This window comes from Macrotis lagotis, chromosome 7 (assembly GCF_037893015.1).
Source record: "Macrotis lagotis isolate mMagLag1 chromosome 7, bilby.v1.9.chrom.fasta, whole genome shotgun sequence".
Lineage (NCBI taxonomy): Eukaryota > Metazoa > Chordata > Mammalia > Peramelemorphia > Peramelidae > Macrotis > Macrotis lagotis.
The window spans coordinates 209,943,276-209,969,016 of NC_133664.1; the positions used below are offsets into that span (position 1 = coordinate 209,943,276).

A 25,741-nucleotide genomic window follows, 5' to 3' on the forward strand; every position below is an offset into this window, starting at 1 on the left:
GCCTCATAGTCCGGCGAGGGCCCCGGCGGCGGCAGCGAGCCGGCCACTTCCTCCTCCTCCTCCTCCTCCTCCTCCTCCGGTTTGTTATTGTTTCTTTCGGGCCTTTTTCCTCTCGAGCCCCCACGGCCGCCCCCGGAAGTCGGAGTGGCTCAGATCCCTCCGCCGACTGGTCGGCGCGCGGGATCCCTCCGCCGCTGCCTTAAAGACCCCCTTCCTGTCATCGCTCCGTCTGCGCTTCCCCGCACCCCCAGGGGCGCCCGGGCCCCCTTTCTCCAGTAACCCTCCCCCTGTTCCCCACACCGCCGGAGACAGCTTCTACGAGAATTGGGGAGGGAGGAGACAAAAAAAAAAACGGCCGCGTCCTTCCGGCGCGGAGGAATGTGTAATCCCTCGAGGGGGTAAAGGTTTTGCTTCCGCTCGCACGTTCCATTTCCTCTTGGGTGCACAAATGGCCGCTTTAGCACCACCTCCCCTCCAGGAGAGGCAGTGCCCGGGGCCGCCTCCCTCGCCGTCTCTCCGGCCGGCTATCACGCCTCCAGCGGCCTCAGCTCCTCGCGCTGACCTCGATCCCACAGGAGCCGGCCTCACCCACGCCCCTCCCCCGCCGCCGCCCACCCTGCTTCGTTCCCAAGGCAACCCACTCAATTAAAGAGCTGCTTTGCAGCAGTCGGAGTCACGGCACAGCGCTTCCTGAGCGGTTTGCGTGCCCCTGCCCCTGCCCCTGCCCCTGGCATCACTCGCCAAGCCTCTCCGGTGCTTGCTCCGTGCTCTTTCCTGCCTTGTTTCTCTCTCGACATGTACAAAAGGTGAAAAATAACCACCATTCCTGGGCATGTGGTCACTGGTGGAGAAAAATAACACGCACAGCATCCTGATGTTGTAGAAAGGGGGGAAATAACTCCTCTTTCTTGTATGCCTGAGCATCCCTAGGGAAAAGTACGTCCGCTGACATTTGAAGAAGAGTACACCCGCTAATAAGGCAGACTTGGGATGATCCTTAACCTCAGTCCTACAGAAAGAAGGGGAATAACTGATAATTTGTCAATAAGCTGACTATGCAGCCCTGCCCTCTAGGTGATCCTTAACCTCACCAGCAGAGATTTTGACAGTCAACACTGGAAGTCATAGAAAATCTTGACACTGGGAATGGATATTGAGGTCAAAAGTGAACTGGAAGAACAGAGGGGAGAGGATTGCAATTGGAATGCTTTTCATTTCATTGAACGATCCCACCCCATTCCCTCAAGCCCATCTATTTAACATTAATATTTTTCCTTCTTGTTTGGTTTCCATCTGAGGTACTGTACAAGTACTGTTACAAGTAACCTAAGAATGGAAGTTGTTGATCAACTTCATGAGCAGCCTTCAACAAATTAAAATGAATTATGGAGAAATGGTATAAAGAATGTCATTAAAACATAGAGCCAGAAAAAATACATGAGTTGGTCATGTTAGGACAATGCATTTTTTTTTTAGGTTTTTGCAAGGCAATTACCCATTGCCTTGCCCAAGGCCACACAGCTAGGTGTCTGAGGGTCGGATTTAAACTCAGGTACTCCTGACTTCAGGGCCAGCACTCTAGCCACTTTACCACCTAGCCACCCCTGACACAATGCATTTTTAAACAATGAACAATCCATATGCCTCATTGATGAAATAGAAAGAAAACAAGAGGAAGTCCCCTAGCAGGTTGGGGACCGGGGTGCTCCTTGTGGCAAATTTTTGGAAGGACATGGGCCAAAGTCACACAGAATAGGCTTGGGTGGAGGAATTGTACCACACTGAAGAAATTACCCATATCAAAGCAGTCAGAGATCCATTGGAATTTTGGATTAAAAATTTCTCTCTAAAGAATAGGGACAGCTAGGTGGCGTAGTGGACAAAGCACTGGCTCTTGAATCAGAAGAACCAGAGTTCAAATTTGACCTCAGATGCTTGTCATTTACTAGTTGTGTGACCTTGGGCGAGTCAGTGAACCCTGATTGCCTTGCATCCAAAGTCATCTCCAGGTGTCCTGATTTATATCTGGCCACTGGATTCAGATGATGCTGGAAGAGGAATCGAGATTGATGACTTAGTCCAACACACTCACTCAAATCCAATGCATTTGCTTGTCATGGCATCATCTCCTTGATGTCATGGTCTTATTCAAAAACATAGGACAAGGAGAGGCGGCTAGGTGGCAAAGTGGATAAAGCACCGGCCCTGGAGTCAGGAGTACCTGGGTTCAAACCCAGTCTCAGATACTTAACAATTACCTAGCTGTGTGGTCTTGGGCAAGCTACTTAACCCCATTTGCCTTGCAAAAACCTAAAAAAAACAAAAACAGGACAAAACATCATAATAGAAGACACAAAAGAAAACTATGAAAGGCTGGTTATGAGCAAGTAAGAATATAAGACATACTGTAATAAATTAGATTCACAAGTTCAGCTAATCTGGAACTTTTTCTCTGACAAAAATGTGTGTGTGTGTGTATGTGTGTGTGTGTGTGTGTATGTGCATATAAATTTTTAAAAAAACTCAGAACCAATGAAAAAGTTAAGGCAATCAGTACCTTCAGTAAAGTGGCAGGATTTGAAATAAATTAATGGAATTTTCAGCATATCAGGGACATGACATGAGGGCGAAGCAGAGCTGAGCCTCACCTCTGATTACAAAGGGTTGAGAGCATCATACCTTTGCATACACTAAGCAGGTGCCAGGTGCATGTGCTCAACCCTTCACAATCAGAGGTGAGGCACATCACTGCCTCCTGTCTCTTCTCATCACATGCCTCTGCAGTATATCTATATATTATTCTTGAAAATAGAGAAAACAGTGGTGCAGTGGATAGTGCACCAGCCCTGAAGTCAGGAGTACCTGAGTTCAAATCCGGCCTCAGACACTTAATGATTACCTAGCTGTGTGGCCTTGGGCAAGCCACTTAACCCCATTACCTTGCAAAAAAAAAAAAAAACTAAAAAAAATAAGTATAGAATTTATTTAGATGGGAATCAGCCTACAAAGATATAAATATGCCTAGGAAACACTTTTAGGAATCCTCAGAATTGGAGAATTGTCCAGTTCTCACCTGTCTTCATAGTAGGACCCAATATAGATATGGGACCTCTTCTTGCCACACAACCTCTCCCTGGAAACTAATAGTCAGGTGCTCATCCCCACACTGGATCCCCAATGTCTATGAACATTGTCTATCTTCCTGATGCTGACTTGGGCTAGAAAATTGGTCACTTAGGATTTTTTCTTGCCTTTACCCATTAGTATTCAAACTGAAGCATTTTCTAGAGCTATTTGGAGAAGTTGTAGAGGGGGAGCAGGGTGTCCTCTGAACTTTTTCATTTCATCTTTCAGACACTGATCCCTCCAACCACTATCTCCACTCTCTCATCTCTAATTTACTCATCTATGGACATTGCTATCTTGGGCTTAGATGTTGCCATCAATAATCCCCTGAGTTGAAAACAAGATTCCAAACAACAGAAAATTTCTGTGCCCTGGGCAATGGAGAGGAGGGACTTGGCTACAAAGGATCCTGCTTTCACAGAATCATTCCTGGATTCATGTACCTAGGTGATTGACTGCACCTTAATGGCACTAGTGACTAATCCAGTTACAAGGAAGAATTGAAAAATGAAAACCACCCTGGACCACACTGGTTCTGACACCTTGTAAATGATGACACATGGAGGTCATTGGACAGTTAACAAAATGAGATTTACTTAGTGCTAACATAGCAAGAATCTGTAACAATGATACAGGAGCACTTAGATTCTTTAGACACAACCCTATTCATCTCTATATGTAATCTGTGTCTGTCAGCAAGCTTGGGTGTAATTTTTTTTTAATTTGATCAAAGAAAATCTTTTCTTTTTCATTTAATTTTCTCATTTACATGTAAAATTTTTTTGACATTTTTAAAATTTTGAGTTCCAAATCTTCTTTCTTCCCTGTCCTTTCCCCTCCTTGAAAAAGCAAGCAATTTGATATAGATTATTCATGAGAAGTCATGCAGAACATTTCTCCTTTCTCCTACTCCCCCAGGCAAAAATATCCTTGCATTCACAACCAGGAAGGAAAGATTGGCCAAAATCATCCAGTTAGTGCTTTTTGTAAATATTATCAATTTCTACTCAGTAGCCAATCAAGTCTTTTACTTCTACACATGCAAAGAAGACCAAAAACAGTATCTACACACACTAAAATGGAGAGCCAAACTCCTTTATTCTGTCATCAGGAACTTCCAGATGTAGGTTCCACATGTTTGAAGAACCCCATTATATAGGATACCCTCTGTTTGACATTTAAAGCTCTTTTCAAACTGGTCCCTGCCTACTTCTTTTTTTTATCATTTTTTTTTTGTTTAGGTTTTTGCAAGGCAAATGGGGTTAAGTGGCTTGCCCAAGACCACACAGCTAGGTAATTATTAAGTGTCTGAGGCCAGATTTGAACTCAGGTACTCCTGACTCCAGGGCTGGTACTCTATCCACTGTGCTACCTAGCTGCCTCATATTCATTATTTCTTAAGTAATTTCATTATGTTCATTTATCACAATTTGCTTATCAAACCCCCAGTTTATGAATGTCAACTTTCTCATTCTTTACTATTTAAAAAAAAATCCTGTTATGAATACTTTAGTGCCTGTGAGAACTATCTTTGTTTCCCCTTGGAGTAGAGGTCTAGCAATGGGATTTTGGGGTTTGAGGATATGGACATTTTGGTCACTATCTTTACATTACTCCAAATTATTTTCCAATAGTTGGAATAGTTGGATCAATGCATAGATCTAACAATAGTGTGTTTGTCTTTCTGCATCTACTTTAACACCAGTCAGTTACTTAACTCCAATTGCCTCCAAAAAAATTCTTTAATTGATACTCTATGACAGGGGCAGGGAATGTCCAGCCTGTGGGTTGTATAAGGCTGGAGAAATCATTTGGTAGTGCTGCCATGGTAACTGAAGGTGAGGATTTGAAATTCAATAAATTTAGGATCTTTTTAGGGGTGAATTAATTTAGTGTTTGTTCAAAAATAGCAGGACAATGATATTATAAATATACAAATGGCCCTAGGCAGAAAAAAAGATCCCCATCCCTGCTCTATGGCTACAAACATCCTAAAGGGTAATGAGGAAGTACATGGAGGGTATGAATATCCTGTAGCACATTAACAATAAAGAATCGTGTATCAAAACCAGCATAAATCTTATCATCAAGGACATATAGGTTTAAAAAGTAGGTGAGTCTATTAAGAAATGAGAATAAGGGGTAAAGTGTCATCCTTGCTAGACAATTCATATAGTCCTTGGTAGGGTGTCTTCTAAAGCCTTATCTTTGGCCCCATATTCTTCTCTTTCACACAACCTTGTGTTGTATTACTCCCCTTCACTCAATCTATATTCTAATCTATGACTACTTATTCTCTAAATTCAACATTCTGTTCTTTTCTTTCATGCATGGTTGCTGTAATAGGAATGGGAACTTTGAGAACTGCCCACTCCTTATATAAATTGTTAACAGAAAGGTAGGGAAAATTCAGAAAGAAAAGGAAAGTTCAACATTTACCTTATGCAGATCAGATGAGATCTTATTTACTCTGTGCTTGAAAGGCACAAGTTCCTTTACTCTCTGAGTTTTCTTCAGAAAGGCAAACACTACAAAATTCTGAAATGGGACTCTGCATCTTGGGTATTTCCCATGAGTGGTCCATGAATACAGACTTATGTTCGTTCTTGCTTCGGATGATTGTAGTCACCTCTGACTGTAAACTTCAAATAATCAGGAGAGAAAGCCTCTAAAAGTCTGGGAACTGCCGTCCATGCTCAGATTTCCAGAAGTCATATGGTGAGGAGCTGGATCCCTATCAACCTGCCCGGCTCCTCTAGCTGGAACAGAGATGAAGATACTTGGGATGATTGTGTATTTGACATTAAGCGATTACAAAACTAATTTGCAATGTGGCGTTGGTTGCATTGTACTTAGGAGGGTTCTCTGAGAGTGGTCTGCAGTGGACTTTCCAGAACTTTCCTTCTTCCATCTTGCAGGTCAAGGTTGCATGGCTTAGTTATTAGTGTATCAACCTTAGTTAGCCATGGGGTGAATCAGGTCTCAAACACTTATCACCTAAGTGGGCCTTGGGCATTTTCACTTAGCCACTATTTCAGTTTTTTTTTTAAAATGGGAAAATAGCACCTACTTTCCCAGAAAGCCGTCAGACTAAAATGAAGTAATATGTGTAAAGAATTTTGCAAACTTATGGTAAGATGTTAATTCATTATGAGACAAGGGAGAATTATTTTGTGGAGAAAACCTGTTCCCCTCCTCTTCCCCCCAGCGTGTTGGGTGGACCTCCTATGGTTCACATAATGACCTCCTAATGTGAAAGGAGAGAGAGAGAGAGAAGAGGAGGCCGGGAGGGCGGCCGGGGGGGCCCGCGGAGGCGCACCCCCATTGTGAGGGCCGAGCACCTTCACCGGGCATGCGCTTGGCCGAGGCGCCAGAAGGCTGCGCTCAAGCCGAGGTGAACCTCGACTCGGACTCCTCGGCCTCCCCCTCACCGGCCTCTGCGGATGGGTGGTGTCCTCCCTAGGAGAAAAAGGAGAACATTTATCAGAATATGATTAGAGGAAACAGTGATCCCTGTTGCTGCTTGAAGAGAGAAAATAGTTTGATTCAGTTTAGCCGGGTTAGAGAGCATTTGACGAGTAGGCCGCGTTACCAGCGGTTACTAAGTGGTTTAGAAAAGGCAGGGAGTAGGGGCTGAGAAGAGAAGAGAGAGAACTACATTTCCCAGCAGCCTTGACGGAAGTCAAAGGATGCAGGTGAAAGGCCTTGTGGGAATGTGGAGGAAAGGCGTGCCTGAAAGGTCACCCTCCGTAATCCGCTTTTCCATTGGTTAGGAATCCGAAGAGCTTTGAAACCTTGGAGGCGATTGGTCGCTTGCTGTGGCGCCATGTTTCCCTCTCATTCAACTTGGATGGGTCGGTTGGGACCGCCGACTCGATAAGTCGTGGTTTGTTTCCGGAACCCGGAAGCCGAGATCCGGTGAGAGGGACGAGGTCTCGCCTCGGCTCCCGAATCCTGGGAGGGAGGACGAGGGTGTCCCCCGGGAGGTGTCCCCGGGCCCCCATTTTACGGAGGAGGAGGTTCTCGAGTCAGCCGGCCGCTCCGATTGATTTCTTGCCCAGCTCGGGCTCCTGTGAGCGGCGCCAGCTCCCGGGAGGGAAGAAGATGAAGTAAAGCCCAGGCCCTGGCCGTGAAGGGCCACCGCGGCCTGCGGGCCCCGGAGCGCCGACTGATGAGCCTTTGCCCCGAAACTGGAGCTTTGTGACCCAGCAGGAAAGCCTGCACAGAAGCGTGGTACTGGCGCCGAAACCGATGAAGACTCATTAATAATGACAAATGGTGGCGCCACGAATTAAAGTCTTTACTGCCTTATTTTTCCTAGGAGGGAAAAGATGAAAATAACCAAAATTATTTAAATGGTCTCCTGCGGTGCGACCCTGTCCAGTAATCAGACACGTCTGTAATAATCCGCTTTACTTATTTCCTATTAGCAATAGAAATAAAGATGAGAATTATTTATTAATTTCCTATTAGAAATAGAAATAAGACTAGATTCACCAGATTGTATTAAGAAGAGAAAATTGGATAATCTCTTGATTCAATTTCCTGATTAAAAGACTGCCTATTCGAAGTTTTCATGAAAGGAATCAGATTAACTTGAGAATTCAGCCTAGAAGCAGAATTTCTGGCCTTCACGTGGGGATGATACTAGGGAAATTATTAATGCTGACTGGATAATAGAAATTTTGTGCTGCATAATTTCTTTTATGCTCACATATTCGTCGTCTCTTTGGCAGGTGCTGGAGAAGGCAGTATGTACCACTATACCCCACCTTCTACCCCTGTCTCCAAAAAGTAAGAAGTCTTCCCATTTTAAAGGGTTTAAGACCTAAGTCACAATTACTCTTAACCTATGTCTAACATAACAATTTTCTCATGGCAGCTGGAGGGATATATTTCTTGAACTTATAATTAGAGAAACCTTATGTATTAGGAGAGAGAGAGACAGGCTTATAGAACCTAAAAAAGAGTTGTAATTCCTAGTGTGACTGTTTTAATTCCCATATTTTGGCTTTCCTAGTTCTCACTTGCACAATATGGTTTGGGGAAGTGGGAATTATCTATAGAAAATTGAAATTTCTGAACCTTAAATTATTTCCATATATGTAGTATTTGCAATAATATAACAATATTGATACTATTGGTTATTACCTAAAATATGGTAATACTAGGATACAAATTGTTTATAGAATTAGGTGTGTCTACCATTTCAGTAGTAATAACTTATATTTATATAGAACTTTAAAATTAAGTTTCCTCCACAACAGCCATTTGAGATGACTATTTCAAGCATTACTAGACTTCCAACAGCACCAGAGCCAGGGTTTAAGCCTAGGCATCCTGATTACAGATGCAGAATTCTTTCTGGGGGTGGCTAGGTGGCGCAGTGGATAGAGCACTGGCCCTGGAGTCAGGAGTACCTGGGTTCAAATCCGGTCTCAGACACTTAATAATTACCTAGCTGTGTGGCCCTTGGCAAGCCGCTTAACCCCACTACCTAGCAAAAATCTAAAAAAAAAAAAAAAAAAAATTCTTTCTGATACACCCTACAGTCTTCTCATTGTAGAAACAGGAATTTTAATTCTGTTAATACCCTCTCTTTCAATTTTATCCACAGCTCATATGTCTGTAAAATGTCAGTAATACTTGTAATACACAGACTTGTTTCCTAGAGCTGTCATTAGTGATAACTTTTTTTTTTTTAGTTTTTGCAAGGCAGTGGGATTAAGCGGCTTGGCCAAGGCCACACAGCTAGGTAATTATTAAGTGTCTGAGACCGGATTTGAACCCAGGTACTCCTGACTCCAGGGCCAGTGCTCTATCCACTGCGCCACCTAGCCACCCCAACATCTTTTGAAAATACAGAATTTATGTAAAATGATAATTCCCACATTTTAAATGATTTTTAAATGGTTGTTTCATCTCACATATTTATTTTACTGTCTTCTACCTATTCCTAAATGTTTTAGATGATGATAATAATAAAACAATATAGCTGAAGCCATCACTTTAGTTTTTTTTTAAGTCCTAATCTTTTCCCTCATTTAAGTCCTGATCTTTACCTTCTTTATACATCTTTGCCTAGGAGATTGTGATCCTAAACTGGCAAGCTCTGGGTATAAAAAAATCTGCTAAAGTGAAACTTTTTTGTTTTATTTTTTTACAAGGCAGTGGGGTTAAGTGACTTTCCAAAGGTCACACAGCTAGATAATTATTAAATGTCTGAGTCCGGATTTGAACTCAGGTTCTCCTGACTCCAGGGCCGGTACTCTATCCACTGCACCACCTAGCTGTCCCCAAAATGAAACTTTTTAATGTTCAGATCAGGGTTTCAGTCTAAAGCCTCATATTTGCTAAAAACTTAATAACTTTTGACCATTTAGCATTTTCTTAGAACATGAAAATTTAGATGCTGATAAAGGTGGTTGGATGGTTGGTTGGTTCTTTTCCTTTGTTATCAAAAAAGACCAAATGACATCACTGTGTTTGAGACAAATTACAGTGTGTCTGACTGTGGCTGATTAGACCAACATGAGCTCGGAATGTTCTATCACAGTTTGGGCACAAATAGATCTCGTCAGCACCTGGGATGCTTCCTCTAAACTTACATATGTCACTTTTCCTTTGAGTTGCTTCAATTCTGCCTTCCTCATAGAGAGCAGCATTCTCACTGATGAGGGCAGGCCATGCTGGGCAGTCCTGAGCCAGTGTCTCCCATGCTGTACAATCAATTCTAAAGTTCTTCAAGACCATCAGGGTGCCTCAGTATCACTTTTTCTGATCCCCTGAGGGCTTGCCCTGTGTGAGTTCTCCATAAAATAATTTTTTTTGTGCATGTGTACACCTGGCATTCTAAAAATGTGTCCAGCCCATCCTAGTTCCACTCTCTGTAGTAATGTTGGAATGCTAGGCAGTTTAGCTCAAGAAAGGACCTCAGTGTCTGGTATCTTCTCCTGCCTCAGAATGTTCCTAAGATAAGAGTTTCCTGACAGGTGCTGGTAGACTATCCAGGCTTCCCAGTCAAATAGCAATGAAGTTAGCACAGTGACCCTGCCACCCTGAATGTGCCCAATGTTGTCTGATCTCACAAGCTAAGCAGATTCGGGCTTGGGTAGTACTTGGATGGGAGACCACCTGGGAATACCAGATGCTGTAGGTGCTGAAGGTATACATTTGTTAACTGAACAGTATTTTTAGAAAGTATATTAATTTTAATTTTTCTTAACAAGTATAGGAATTCAATACACACACACACACACATATATATAAATTAGAACATGAAAATTTAAGAAATAATGAAACTTCTCCAAGTTGTTGTAAATTATTATTTAAAAGCTTGGAGACTTATTTATTAATTGTAATCTTTATTAATCAGAACTATGTGCTAACAGACATTGTTCTTGTTTTTCTGATTCTGACTTTTTTCAGTGTATTTGACATGGATTTCTTGCTGTTACTGTTATGATCAATTATCTAGTTGTAGAAAAGCATATGTTGGGGAGCAGCTAGGTGGCGCAGTGGTTAGAGCACCGGTCCTGGAGTCAGGAAGACCTGAGTTCAAATATGGCCTCAAGACACTTAATAATTGCCCAGCTGTGTGACCTGGGCAAGTCATTCTTAAGCCCAGTGCCTTAAATTAATAAAATTAAACCAAAGAAAAGCGTATATTTTTGGTTTTGTTTTCTTCTATAACATTTCATGTTTAAATTATTTATAATTCTCATTTCTTCTGGAGTATAATACTATTCCAGTATGTTTTTTTTTCCAGTAAGTTTTTAATGTCCATATCTGTTGTATAAAGATATTCCACTAATTCCTGGGAACAAATATAAAGACAAAAATGAAAAAAATCCCTATATTTAAGAAATGAGAAAAAAATTATTGAGTTTAGCAGTTAAGAGATCATGGATGAAAAGCCAGGATGTTAAGAGTTTGAAAAAAGAATGGGAGGTGAGGTAATGGAGGCACAAAAATGACCTTTTTAGGGTTTTGTTTTGTTTTTTGTATCTTGTACTTTAGTATCACTTAAATTTCCCCTTTCATTTTCATACTCTTCCGTTCCAAAGGGATATCCTAACAAAGAATTTGTTTTAAAGAAAAAGTAGACAAAACTATCAATATTTTGAAAAAAAATCTGAAAAATATTTGCTATGTTCTATATACCTGTGGATCTCCTACCTCTGCAAAGAATTGGGGGGGCTAAGGGTCCATTGGGTTCATTCTTGTTCTTTGTAATTTTGCAATATTCACTTTCAAGCTGTTTTGTAGTTTTCATTCTTTCCATTTACATTATTATAGTCATTGTGTCTACAGCTTTCTTGATTCTGCTTGTTCATTCTCCATCATTTTTTGTAAGACTTTACCTTGCTCATTATTGGTGTTTCTTACAGCTCAATAATATTCCATTGCTTCCACATACCATACTTTGTTTAGCTATTCTTCAATTGATGGCCAGTAAATGATCATTTCTAAGGGCTTGGCTAGGCAAGAAAAGAATAGTTAAGTGGTGTAACACGTAAGGAGTATAGAATAGGAGCAGCTAGGTGGCACAATGGATAAAGCACCAGCCCTGGAGTCAGGAGGACTTGAGTTCAAATCAGGCCTCAGATACTTAATAATTAACTAGCTGTGTGACCTTGGGCAAGTCACTCAACCCAATTGTCTTGCAAAAAGGCAAAAAAAAGAATATGGAAGATTTGAATTAAATTTCAGTCTCATACAATTAGTAGCTATGTAACCATTGGCAAGTCATTTAACCCTGGCTGCCTCATTTTCCTCATTTTTACAATGAACTGGAGAAAGAGGTGGAAAACCACTCCATTATATTTGCTAGGAAAACCCCAGTGTCATGTAGATTTGGATATGACTGGAACAACTGAACAACAAATACAAAGAAGCAGAGATGAAGGATAATGGCTTGAGAGTATGACTTTAAAGATATTTCATACTGAAGAAGACTTGGGCATGTCTGTAGGCAGCAGAACTGGAGCCAGTAGATTTTATTGTTTAATGCCTACTATGTGCCAGATTCTTCTTGATTGAAAACAAAATAAAAGAAAATACTCAAGGAGAAAAGCACAGATGGGGTCAGGGGTACAGAGAGGCATTGACCTTGGCAAGGAAAGGTCTGCAAGACTAAAGGAAAAAAGATCATGAAGAGTGTGTGAATTTGATGTGTGAATTAGAGAAAAAGGAGTCTGTGATGGATGTCCTCTATAACTTTTTTTAAAAAAATGATATCAATATTATTTTTTCTACTCCTTGAAATATTACTATGGCTCTATAGCCAACCAAAAAAAAATTAAAAACCTACCTGTTTTAAAAGGAAAGTTTTAGGATTTTTTTTTTGTAAGGCAAATGGGGTTAAGTGGCTTGCCCAAGGCCACACAGCTAGGTAATTATTAAGTGTCTGAGACCGGATTTGAACCCAGGTACTCCTGACTCCAGGGCCGGTGCTTTATCCACTACACCACCTAGCCGCCCCTAACAGGAAAGTTTTAAATGTGTTTTAAAAGTAGATGATTAAATGGACTATTCCAGGTGGAATTATGGATTTCAAGAAATTAAATATTCTTCAACAAAAGTTTTATTTGGACAAGTTAATCATACTATCTGGTGTAGGGTAATTGAATCTCGAGCTTTGAGGATAAATATTAGAAACTATATCAAATTCTGAAGAATTCTATAAATATTAACTAAACTTCCATTTTGATTTGTATGATGATTTCTATTAGGCCAACTTCCTGGAGCCCTACTAAACATTGTGCTGCTTCTGGGACAAGATCTAGAGATTCAGTGGGGTCAACTCCCCTGCCCTCAATTACTGAGCGCCTAAACTTCTGCTCTTCCAAAGAACTATTAGAATATTACCGAAGAAAGATACTTGAGTTTGATGAACAAAATGAAGAATTATTGAGAAAACTTGAAAGATATACTGAAATATTCAAGAACCAGGTAAGAAAAAAAACAATGTTTGAAAACAAAATAAAAGAAAATACTCTAGGAGAAAAGAGAAGGGGGGGGCTTTGACCTTGACAAGGAAAAGTTCTTCCTTGTCAGAGACTAAAGGAAAGAAGAAAAGAGGGCTTTTGATCCGTGAATTAGAGAAAAAGGAATCTCATTCTTGTCCTTTAAATTATAATTAGAATGGGAAAGTCTGTAGAGAGTATCAGCTTGTATATCTAGAGTGGGTAGCTATAAAGAAAGTTGAAGGGGCAGCTAGATAGCACAGTGGATAGAATACTAGCTCTGGAGTCAGAAGGACCTGAGTCAAATTTGGCTTCAGACAGTTAATAATTGCCTAACTGTGTGACCTTGGCAAACCACTTAACCCTGCTGCCTTAAATAAATTAAAAAAACGTTAAAGTATTAAAACATCTTATTCATGGAATTAATGGGTGAGAAAGGAATGTACTGGGAGAAAGGGAAAGGAGAGGTAGAATGGCTTAAGACATTTCACTTAAAAGAGGTGAGATAAAACTTTTGCAATGGAGTAGAAGGGGAGAAGGTGAGAGGGAATGACTGAGTCTTCATTCTCATCTGAACTGACTCAGAGAGGAAATAACATACACAATCAACAGAGTATAGAAATCTATCTTACCCTAGAGGAAAAAAGAAGAAAGGAGAGAAAGGGGATGGGGGAGGGGAGGTGTAGGTATAGGTGATAGAAAAGAGGGAAGATGGTGGGAGAGGGGAGTCAGATTCAATACACTTTTGAGGAGGGACAGGGTAAAGGAGAGAGAATAGAATAAACTGGGGTGGGGGGGGAATAGGATAGAGGGAAATACAGGTAACAATAGCAACTGAGGAAAAAATATTCTTTGATAGACTTATGATGATAAAGAATGTGATCCATCCCAGACTGAAGTACACTTTTTTTCTTCTCGCTTTATTTTTTTGTTTGTTTGTTTTAAGGCAAACAGGTTAAGTGACTTGCCAAGGTCACAGAGCTAGGTAATTAAGTCTCTGAGGTCAAATTTGAACTCAGGTCCTCCGGACTCCAGGGCCAGTTCTCTATCCACTGCGCCACCTAGCTGCCCCTCATTTTATTTTTATTGAGGTTTCTCTATCTCAACAAAAAACATCTTAGTCTTACTAATACTCACTTATCCCTTGTATGGAGCAAATTTAAATGTTCTCATGTATTTGTAACAGCAGGTACAAATGACTCAAGACATAGAAAATCTATTAGAATGTTCTATATTGATAACAGCCACATTTCAAAACATTTTTTTCAGGAATTGATTTATGACATGATAGCTAATTGATTGACTGTAGTCTCATAAATTATTCTCACAACACTTAAATAAAATGAAATATTTTACTGTAATTGTATTGAATGTTACTATATGAACTAGATAGAATTATATTTCGGAAATATAAATCTAAAGGCTCAAGATCATTTTGTCTGTTTTTGCTTTGTTTTGGTTTCGGCAGCACAAACTGGAGTTGGAAATCCAGCAGAGGGAGGAAGAGATTGCTGAATTACAGAAGGCTCTAAGTGACATGCAAATCTACCTCTTCCAGGAGCGCGAGCATGTGTTACGCCTCTACTCAGAAAATGATCGATTAAAAATCAAGTACTGAGCAGAAAAAGGGATCATAATATCCTATAATTCAAAATTGAAAGATTCCCTAGAAATCATTCAGTTCAACCCTTTTTATAGATGAGAAAACTGAGCCCCAGAAAGTTTAAATGTATTGTCCAAAATATCACACAAGTGGAGGTTTGAACTCAGAACTTGTTCTGCCGTCCAGTATAGTTTTCACTCTGCTGGGAGTTGGCAGAATGGGAGATTTTAAATATGCATTGAACAAACCAAATTTTTTTCATTCTTTGTAGTCATATTGTATAATACTGCTTTTATTGATTTAAAAGGGGAAAAAAAATCTATGTATAAATTCCTTTTCCTTTCCAGTGACAGCTAAAAAAAATTTCTAAGTTTTTCTCTCCAAACCCCTTGCTCTGTTATCTTAACTTTTATGAGATTAGAGCTGAAATCTTGTTAGTAGCCTGATCAATATAATATGAAAATGAACGAGACACTACCTGGTTGTCATTTCTTTTTTTTTTTAAAGATGGTTGTCATTTCTTTAACCACTGAAAATATCTATTGCTTTTCATTTTAAAGAGGATTTTTTGGTTGAAGTAAGCCAAAATAAATTACTTTTAAGAACATTGTGGATCAGAACAGCTTTGTAAATAATTCAGAAGTCTTTTGTCTAGGCATTTTCATGGTTCATAGTGTCCCAGAAATAAAGAGCCTAATAGTCATTAGATAAAGCCTACAAAAACTTGCAGAGATATATTTACATAGGGAGCAAAAGTTAGATAAAAGAATTCTTGTACTATCACTTGGAAAATGTTAATTTTCCTAAAGGGACTCTATTTCTTTAAAAAAAAATCCTTGAAATATAGGAGTTGGGGCAATTAGATGGTGCAGTGGATAAAGCACCAGTCCTGGAGTCAAGAGTGGCTGAGCTGAAATCTGACCTTGTATGCAAAAAAAAAAAAAGATATGGGAATGTAGTGGAACTTTTTATAGTAAATCATTAAATTTGAAATCAAGAGACTTAGATTCATAACTAGATTAATGCTTGTTAGCAAAGAGTCTGAGCAGTTCAATTTTTCTGATCCTCAGTTTTTTCTAATTAGGAAATTGATAATTCTTATATAGCCCTTTGTTAGTTAACTGGTGAAATTTCTATGCAAATTTATTGCAAAATATAAATTTGAATGGTTATTTCTCATAGTCTTGTAGACTTGGTTTCTTTGTGGAAGCTATCTGCAATGCCCATCAAATGGAAAAGGGTATATATTCTAGGAAAAATTACTGATAATATTCTCTGGTGATTGTAGGGAGCTAGAAGACAGAAAAAAAATTCAACATCTCTTGACCTTAGTGGGAACAGATTCTAGAGAAGTAACCTATTTTCACAAGGAACCTCCACACAAAGTAAGTGATTATTGGGACAGTCTATCCATAAAATTTCTTTTTTTGTTGTTGTTTGAGATAATGGAACTAAAGGTTACAGAATCAACCTAGAGCAATCAAAGCAATTGTTAACAAAATTGTAATGGGTAGAATTGGTTGGAGAATTCAATATAAATTCCCTTAATTCTTAATTTTATAACAATTGTGTCTTAATTCATTTTGACAAAAATTTATAACTACTTTTTGTGAATGTGCCATGCAGATTGTTTTGTCAAATATAGAGAATAAGACAATCTTTACCCTAATGGATGGAGTTTATATGTCCATTAAGCTAGGATCTTTTAACATGTGTACACATAAAATATAACAGAATATGAAAATTTAATGAGTCAAGATAGATCATAAGAAGGAGAGAGATTACTCTTAGCTAAGGTAATCAGGGAAAATTTGATAGCAGAGGTAGCATTTGAACTGGGTCTTGAATGAAGGGTAAAAATTGGATAGTCCAGGCTTTAAGAGAAGAACATTCCAAATATAATTATGTATATGTTCTGAAATAGGGATATTTCTATTTTTTTATTTTAGTTTTTCACAGATTTCCTTATGTTTATAGACATTATTTCTTCCTTTGTGATTCAAAACTACCTGGCCAATGTTAAGAGTAAAATTCCTTTGTTATTTGGGTAGGGAATATGGGTACTGAGGAGAATTTATCTCTATGGGTAAATTTTTGTTTATAGCACCCAGAGAGAAGAAAGGCCTTGCCTGAGGTCAGGGTGAATCAAGTCCTTCCTTTGGTATAAAAGGAAGTGCCGACCTTAAGTCTTAATTCCTCTGCTTTGCCCATGGAGTCTCATGCTATGTGCCACATGGTGAATGTGCTGTGGGGGTGATAGTTGATCTTGGGGCACACATGGGAAGATGAAGTATTTGCTCTAAGTGGAATATGCCTTTGGATTCTTTCAGGTCACCATTCCCCAAAAGACTATTCATTTCAAAGAGCTACAGGAACATGACATCATTTCCAGAACAGGTATCAATGAGTCAACTTTTTCCTTTGGAATCCAAACAGCTCAATGAACATTTTTTAAAAATATACTGTAGGGGCAGCTAGATGATGCATTGGCCCTGGAATCAGGAGTACCATAATTCAAATCTGGCCTTAAACACTTACTAATTACCTAGCTGTGTGACCCTGGACAAATCACTAAACCCCATTGCCTCGCAAAAACCTAAAAATGGGTATATGTGTGTGTGTGTGTGTGTGTGTGTGTGTGTGTGTGTGTTTACCAAATTGTTTAATCTGAATATCTTCAAACAACCTGGATAAACTGTAGTTATTAAGAATGTATATGGACTCAGAAGGCATACTCTGAAATTCAGTACAGCATTGGGTAATGAATTGGGTATTATTAATCAGGAGGAGTCCTACAGAGTTCTTCTGTGGTCACTGTAAACGTGTTCTTTTCTCCTTTTTTTTTATAAGACTTCTTTCTGAGATCAGACTGAGCACCTCTGCTTTTCTCTACTAAAATAAAATTGGTAACTGCCCATCTGGAAGAAAAGTCAAATAAATTTTTTTCCCAACTAACCTGTTTTCTATTGTAGGTACTAAAAGAAATTTAGGAAGATCAGTAAAAGAGACACAAGAAAGTCCTAAGAAATACCAAAGGGAAAATCAGACACTTGTGCTGCAGGTAGAAAATATCTATTGGCAAACACTGACAGCTTCTGACTTCCACAAAATTAAATTCTTATAATATTTAAAATACCACTTACCATATACAGTAAGATTTAATAAAACAGTTTAAATATTTCAAATAAATATTCCTGATTGGGATACTTTAAATTCTTAGCCAACATTAAGTATGAAAATCTTTTGTTATTGGGATAGGGAGTATAGAAATTGTGAGGAATATCTTTCCTGCCACATTTTCATAAATGATACATCCATTCTAACAGATAAGTTTTAAGTTCCTTAAAATAGTGATTCTTTCGATAATATTTCAGCCATTTGCTAACTGAATGCCACATGGAACCAAGATTCTTTAATTGCATTGGAATTCTGGTCCTATTAAAGTAATCTAATTGGTTAAGTAAATTTTTTCTTGACTGCAAGATCCAGAGAGGGGAGTTGTATAATTATTTGTAAGGAGCCTTTGTTCTCATCCAAAAAAAAAAACACAGAAAAGCTAAGGAAAGATTCTTTATATTCTCTGCCTATCTAGAGGACTCTTAGCTTATCTCAGTGGCAAAAAGGAATACTAGAACCTAGGATTAGGAAAAAGTACTGGATTTTCCAGAAATACAGTCAGAACTAATTCTGTAAAGTTGATTATTTTGTTGTTGTGTTGTCTGGCCCTAATAAAGACAATATAAAGAAAGGTCTATTTCACATTTTTTGCTATTTTGTTAATATTATTACAGATTATTAATTTTCCTAGAAAAAAATTTAGCTCTATTCTTCTGAATAGATGTAATGGGGAATAGAGCTGGGTATTTTACCTCTTGTTAATCTGTCTAGGTTGAAGCACTACAAGCTCAGCTTGAAGAGCAAACCAAACTTGCCAGAAACCAGATTGAAGGACTTTTAGAAGACCGACGCCTCTATATGGAAGAAGCACAGGTTCAGCATGAGAGAAACCAGGAAAGGATCAAAGTGCTAACAGACAAGTGAGTGCCTAAAGGCTGTACACCCTGTTTTATTTTGTCTTAGTTGTTTAAAAGTTTAAAAATAAGCAATTTTATGTTTTATGCTATCATCATTTTTGTTGTGATGATGATTTTCTTACTTTGGTTTAATAAAGAATCATAGATCTAGGAGTTTCAAAAAGTCATCTTAGCTTCATAGATTTAGAGCTGCAAGATCTTTAACATAAACTAGTTCAAGCTCCTTTAACTCTTGGATATGTGCAAAGGTAGAAAATCATGCAGCTATTCTGAGTGAATTTATTTCAAATATATGTTCAACAATCTCAGCTGAGCACTTCGTAGTGCTAGACAATCCTTCTGCACCTTTCTTATTAATTCATTATTCTCAGCAGTTCTTCCAATTCTTCAATCCTCCCATGGTTCCCCCTTCCTCACTTTCAGCTGAGAACTTTGCCTTTTAGAGAAAAGATTCCCTCTTCTCATTTTGCTTTCTGTCATTCTTTTCCTTCATCCTTGTTTTATGGTTCCTTACCAAGGCTAACCCCTCTGCCTACTTGAGACATCCTATTCCATTTCCAGCCTGTCATTTATTTTCAGTCTCTGTCTACTTACTCATTTCCTATTACCTACAAATGTGCTTATACCTCTCCATCCTTAAAAAACCCTTAAACACCCTTTTCCTTCCCCCTTTCCCCTCCCTCCATGCAGCCCAGACAACTCCAGTGGCTTCCTGTTGTCTCCAAGAGCAAATACAAAATGCTCATTTGACATTCTGAGTCCTTCAAACCTAGGCTCCTAATAACATTTCCAGTCTTCTTTTACCTTACTTCCCTCCATCTACTGTTCTCTCCCAGTGACACTAGCCTTCTGGCTATTCCATAAAGAAAATACTACATGTTCTGGCTCTGAACATTTTCTCTGATTCTCCTTCATGCCTAAAATGCTCTCTCTCTTCACCATAATCTTAGGATGAGAGTCATTCTCTAATAAAGGGAACCATTTTGTTCAAATCATCCTTTTCCAGGCTCACTTGTGTTATGTTGTCTTTGCCAATAGCACTATTTTTAAAATAGTTATATTCAGCTTATAGTCAATGGGAAAGTAGGAGGTGAAAAGTAAAATCAAGTTAACAATATGTAGATAAAGTGATGTTAGGCTTATAAAGCAAGTATTTTATAAACACGATATATTTATTTTATAAGAAAAAGACAGAACAGCTTATCCCCAAGTTCCCATACACTCTATCACTCTTGTCCAAATGATTCCTGGTAACAATATTGTAAAAGTAGATTCTATTTTCCCAAAGGAATGGTGTAGCAATTGTTTATATTTGTGATGAAAGATTTAGTTTGAGATGCATCATGGACATAATAATTATAAATAATAGTAATTTCAGAGCAATAATACTTATAACTGACATAAAGTTCTTCAGATTCTTCATATATATCATCTCATTTAATTCCAATAACAGTTCTGTGAATCAGTATAAGCTGTATTACAAATGTCATGAAAGGGGCGGCTAGGTGGCGCAGTGGAAGAGCACCGGCCCTGAAGTCAGGAGGACCTGAGTTCGAATCCGGCCTCAGACACTTTATAATTACCTAGCTGTGTGGCCTTGGGCAAGTCACTTAACCCTACTGCCTTGCAAAAACCTAAAAAAAACAAAAACAAATGTCATGGAAGCAAAGCTACAATAACCCACAAATCTCTTGTCAATTAGAGGAAAAGTATTATTTGTGCTATTCTTCTTTTAATATATTTCAAATCTATATCATGTTGGCTTTTTTTTTTACCAATATTACTGGTTTGTAAAGAAGAAATATTCAACTTGTGGTTAGCTAGAGACCTCAGATTTTTTTTTTTGCAAGGCAAATGGGGTTAACTGGCTTGCCCAAGGCCACACAGCTAGGTAATTATTAAGTGTCTGAGGCCGGATTCGAACTCAGGTACTCCTGACTCCAGGGCCGGTGCTCTATCCACTGTGCCACCTAGCTGCCCCTCAGATTTATTTATTTATTTATTTATTGTTTGTTTGTTTGTTTTTTAGGTTTTTTCAAGGCAAATGGGGTTAAGTGGCTTGCCCAAGGCCACACAGCTAGGTAATTATTAAGTGTCTGAGTCCGGATTCGAACTCAGGTACTCCTGACTCCAGGGCCAGTGCTTTATCCACTACGCCACCTAGCCGCCCCTCAGATTTATTTTTATATGTACTTTTTCCCATTCCTATCCTATATTTGTATTTTGACATTTTTCCTTAACCTTTTACTTTTTCTTTCTCAGTTTTTAGTATTTTTTTTCTGAATTTAAACACTCCCCAAAAGGTCTTTCCATCCACACAGCAAAACATAAAAAGAATTATTTGAAATTGAATATTTAATTTTACTTTTTTAAAAATTAAAATATAATTCCATACTTGTCTGTACTTCCTTCTGAAATTCCTTCTGTTGTCTGCATCTTAAGAAATATTTCAGTGGCCCTTTCCTTTTTTGTCGTCACTATTGCTAATTCTTCCTTTCCCTTAAAAACTGTTTTCCTTACTCATTCAAAACCTAAAGAAGGGAATAGGGAAAAAACATTGTAAAAATAAGTATGGTCAGGGAAAACAAATCTGAATAAAGTGACTATGTCCAAAAGTGTATGTCTTTTGCACTTTGAGTTCCACCACCTCTTTGTCAGGAGAGGTAAACAATAGACTTCTTTTGGAAACTTGGTTGGCAATTGCTTTCATCATTGTGTAAACCTTTAAAGATTTTTTTTCTTTACTGTATTACTGTCTTTACATAAATATTCTTCTGGTTCTAATCCCTTCACCCTGCATCAGTTCATACTACCTAGAATTCTATAAAATTATTTTACCATTTCATACAGTGAAAAATAGAATAATCAATTATAATAAAATAATATAGTATAATAATTCTATTATGTTCACATACCATAATGTATTTATTTCTTAATTGTTAAAAACCTTATGATTTGACGGTTTTTGTTTTTTTGTTTTGGGTTTTTTTTAGGTTCTTGCAAGGCAAATGAGGTTAAGTGGCTTGCCCAAGGCCACACAGCTAGGTAATTATTAAGTGTCTGAGGCCAGATTTGAACTCAGGTACTCTGACTCCAGGGCCGGTGCTCTATCCACTGCGCCACCTAGCCGCCCCATGATTCTAGTTTTTTGCTTTTCTTCCCCCTGCCCTTTGAATTCCTTCTTCAGGATCAGGAAGTTTGTTTTGCTTGTGATAATTCTTTCGTAGATATTATCCTCTCTCCTAAGAACTTCTCTTCTTTCCCTCCTTATTTACTTATTCAATTTAATACCATATTGTTTGTGTGTTCAGCCCTCTTTCATCTATTTTGGGAAAGAGTGGGCTTTATCTGAAGTGGAGCCCCCTACACTTATTTCATATTCTTCCCTCCCACCTCACTAATGAGAAACTAGAAAATTCTACCTCCTTCCAATTTTCTATATTAGAGTATTCCTTTTACTCTCTCTCCTCTTTCCTTCCTTAAAATCCTCAGTGGAATAGAACAACCAATTCACCCCCAAAGTTCTTAGAGGGACACACTTATTTCTTCTACCCTTATTATAATATCTCATCCTCCTCATACAACTCTTTCCAGTTGTTCTTTTTAGGTTTCCCTGGACTCTTTTGTTTGCTTTTCAAAGTATCCATTTGGCTCTAGTCTTTGTATCAGCAATACTTTGAAAAAGTCCTTTCTTCTAAAGTCCTCTTTTAAAGGTCAGTTTGTTTCCTTATAGCATTATATAAGCTTTGCAGGAAAGTTATTCTTAGTTTTAACTCTATATCTTTTACCTTTTAAAGCACTGCATTCTAAGATCTCCAGTAGTTTATCTTAGAAGGTACCAGCTTCTTGTGTAATGCAGACTGTGGTTCCTCTCTCTCTCTCTCTCTCTCTCTCTCTCTCTCTCTCTTTCTGTGTATGTATGTGATTTAAGAAATTTCTTGATTTATAAAGTCCATGGTTTATTTTTATTTTTAATTATAGTTTTCAATAAATCCAGTGATTCTTAAATTATTTCTCCTTGAGCTATTTTCTAGAATTTTGCTATTAGATTCCTTATATAACCTTTCAATTTTTTTATTCTATTCTAAATAGTTCCTGCTTTCCGATGGAGTTATTTATTTCTATTTGGTCTGTTTTTCATGTGTCCAATAGTGGGGTAAGGTATACTATTCTTCTAAGCTATTCTCCTTTCATTTCTTTTCTTATTTTATTCCTTGTTTCATATTAGCTGGAAAATCAATTTTTTCCCCCCTATAATTCTTTCTCACAGTTGTTAAAAGTTCCTTTTTTGGAATTTCTGCTTACTAGAGATTAGAGGCGGTGACTTTTTTTTCCTTTTTGTTGTTTGAAAACAGCATATCCTGAGTGTATATTCTGAGTGTAACTACATTGGAAGATTACCAAAAGTTTTTGAAAACATTACTGACTGAGGGATCATAATCACAAAGAAGATAGGTCTTATTTTTGCTCTGCTGAAATTATAGAAAGACCAAGGAAATTTGGAAGATAACTAGTAACAAGTAGCACATAGAATTTCTGAAGAACTCACTGAAAACATGAATTTAGTACTAGGTCTCCAAATGAAGTTTGAACTAGTACCAATATTGATCTTTGCTTCTGTGAGGTAGTGAATGGCATACAGGCAGGCTTATATTTGAAATGAAAAAGTCATTACTAAATGTCAGACTATTTGATTATATACTAATGGGAATATGCATTTATGTTTCTTTTTTTTAATTGATATTTTATTTTCCCTATTACATGTTATGAAAGTTTTTCAACATTCATTCACATGTATATGTATATTTTTAAGTTACAAAATTTCCCTACACCCTCCTGTCCCATCCCCTTTCCCCTAGCAGCAAACAGGCTGGTATTTTACATAACACATATGTGTTTAACATGTTTACAAATAGTAATTTTCTGTATGAGAAATTAGGATTGAGGGGAAAAGAAAGAAAACTATGAGATAGGAAAGAAAAATAAGAAATTTTTAAAAAGTGAACAGTGTTTATTCAGATTCTGTAGGTTTTCTTTTTTGTTTTCTTTTGTTTTTGTTTCTCTGAATGTGGATAACATTGTCCATAACGGGTCTCCCAGGGTTGTCCTACCTATCTAAACTGCTGAGAGGAGGTGCATCCATCAAGGTTGATCAACTTGAAATGTTTTTATTAATGTGTACAATCTTCTTTTGGTTCTGTTTTCTTCACTCAGCATCAGTTCTTATAATTCATCCCATGCTTCTCTAGAGTCTGACCATTCATGGTTTCTTATAAAACAATAGTTTTCCCTAACATTCATATACCGTAACTTGTTTAGCCATTCCCCAATTGATGGGCATCCCCTCAATTTCCAATTCTTTGCCACTACAAAAAGAGCTTCGATGAATATTTTGGAACATGTCAAATTTTTCCCATTTTTTTAATGATTTCTTCTGGTTATAGGCCTAGTATTGGTTTTGCTGAGTCAAAGACTATAATTAGTTTTACTGCTTTTTCACAATAATTTCATATTGCTCTCTAGAATGGGTGGATCAGTTCACAACTCCACCAAAATGCATTTATGTTTCTAAAGTTGATTTTTTTTCCTTTTAAAATTTTCCTTGAAACCTTTACCCTAATTATATGAAGATGATGCTGGCAGTCTCACCTGTGTGGGAGTTTTAGCCATATTTAAGGAGACAGTGATGTTTATAAACTACTTGTGTTTTGGAAGTGACCATTACTAACAAGTATTATTAGAATTTACTATTAGAAAGTTCACCTGTCTCACTAAACTATTAGCCTTCCAGTACTTGCAGAGTTAAACCATTAACTGACTCAGTAGCCCTCTTCATAAAGTTATAAGAACTATCCAAGTTGCTTTGAAAGTCTACATTATTAATCCAGGCATAAACAAAAGTTGTCTACAGTTGTAAAATCAAGGAGACAGCAATCCTACTTTTGGTAGTTGTATTCATGAATGTCTTATTTTTTAAAAAAATAAAACCAAAGTTTCCAAGCAAAAAACATTTAAGGTAGAATAAGCCTGAGATTAGAGGTGTGATACTGGATTAAGAGTCAGAAGACTAGTGTTCAAATCTTGGCACTGCTAATTACTGATCTTTGGCAACTCACTACATCTTTAGATTTATTTATCCATTTTTAAAATGACCGAGAGTTTGGATATAAAAATTTTCAAGGTTCCTTTCATTTCTAACAATTTATAATTTTACGGAATTTAGTATCTTTGAAAAAGCCTGGATTAATGCTACTGGTTAAAAGATATTTGTGAGTAAAATGAGATGTCAGAAAGAGGCTGATGAAAGACCAGGGCACAGGGAAATTTATCATTGGATGGTTTTAATTACCATGTCCCTCTGTCTTCAAAGTTAAACTTTTATAGGGTGCACCCAAGCATTTTTATTTGCTTTAGATAATATGCATTATACTGTGTATAATATAACATAACTCTTGATTAACCAGAACTTTTTCTGCTATAATCAGTTTCCAAGAGAAAGGAGCAAGAATTTATTTGAATTTGAAAAAACAAAACAGGGTAGATAATAGGGTCAGTCAAATTCAACCCATTTTTCTAAAATTACATGATTGTGCAAGAAGACTTTGCATTCAGAATCATGACTCTGAAGCATAATAAGATCATAAATCATCAGGGGGCAGCTAGGTGGTGCAATGAACAAAGCACCAGCCCTGGAGTCAGGAGTACTGGGGTTCAAATCCGGCCTCAGACACTTAATAATTACCTAGGTGTGTGGCCTTGGCCAAGCCCCATTGCCTTGCAAAAAAACCTAAAAACAAACAGGCAAACAAAAAAGATCATAAATCATCAGAGAAACAGGATCTGATATTCATGGAATATATGGATTAATAAGGTTTTCAACAATATTTCAGTGAGGATTTTCAGCAACAATTGGAACAAAGATTTTTAAAATATTTATTTATGCCAGGAAGTTATTTCCTCTTTTATCCATCAGTACCCATGCCTTGCTTCTGCTAAGTTGGGGATAGTTT

The 25,741-nt window shown here is 37.9% G+C and overlaps 1 protein-coding gene across 3 annotated transcripts in view; it reads left to right on the top strand.

Moving 5' to 3' along the window:
• Nucleotides 1-6,938: 6,938 nt before the first annotated feature.
• Nucleotides 6,939-25,741, top strand: part of CCDC77 (coiled-coil domain containing 77) — a 28,925-nt gene continuing 10,122 nt past the window's right edge. The window contains exons 1-8 of one of the 3 annotated variants that reach the window (XM_074194694.1): nucleotides 6,939-7,044; nucleotides 7,863-7,920; nucleotides 12,861-13,080; nucleotides 14,563-14,705; nucleotides 15,986-16,082; nucleotides 17,028-17,094; nucleotides 17,670-17,758; nucleotides 18,586-18,734. In XM_074194694.1, coding sequence (XP_074050795.1) covers nucleotides 7,880-7,920; nucleotides 12,861-13,080; nucleotides 14,563-14,705; nucleotides 15,986-16,082; nucleotides 17,028-17,094; nucleotides 17,670-17,758; nucleotides 18,586-18,734 — 806 coding nt within the window. In that variant the 5' untranslated portion in view covers nucleotides 6,939-7,044; nucleotides 7,863-7,879. The other 2 variants (XM_074194695.1, XM_074194693.1) reach the window with 2 other exon arrangements.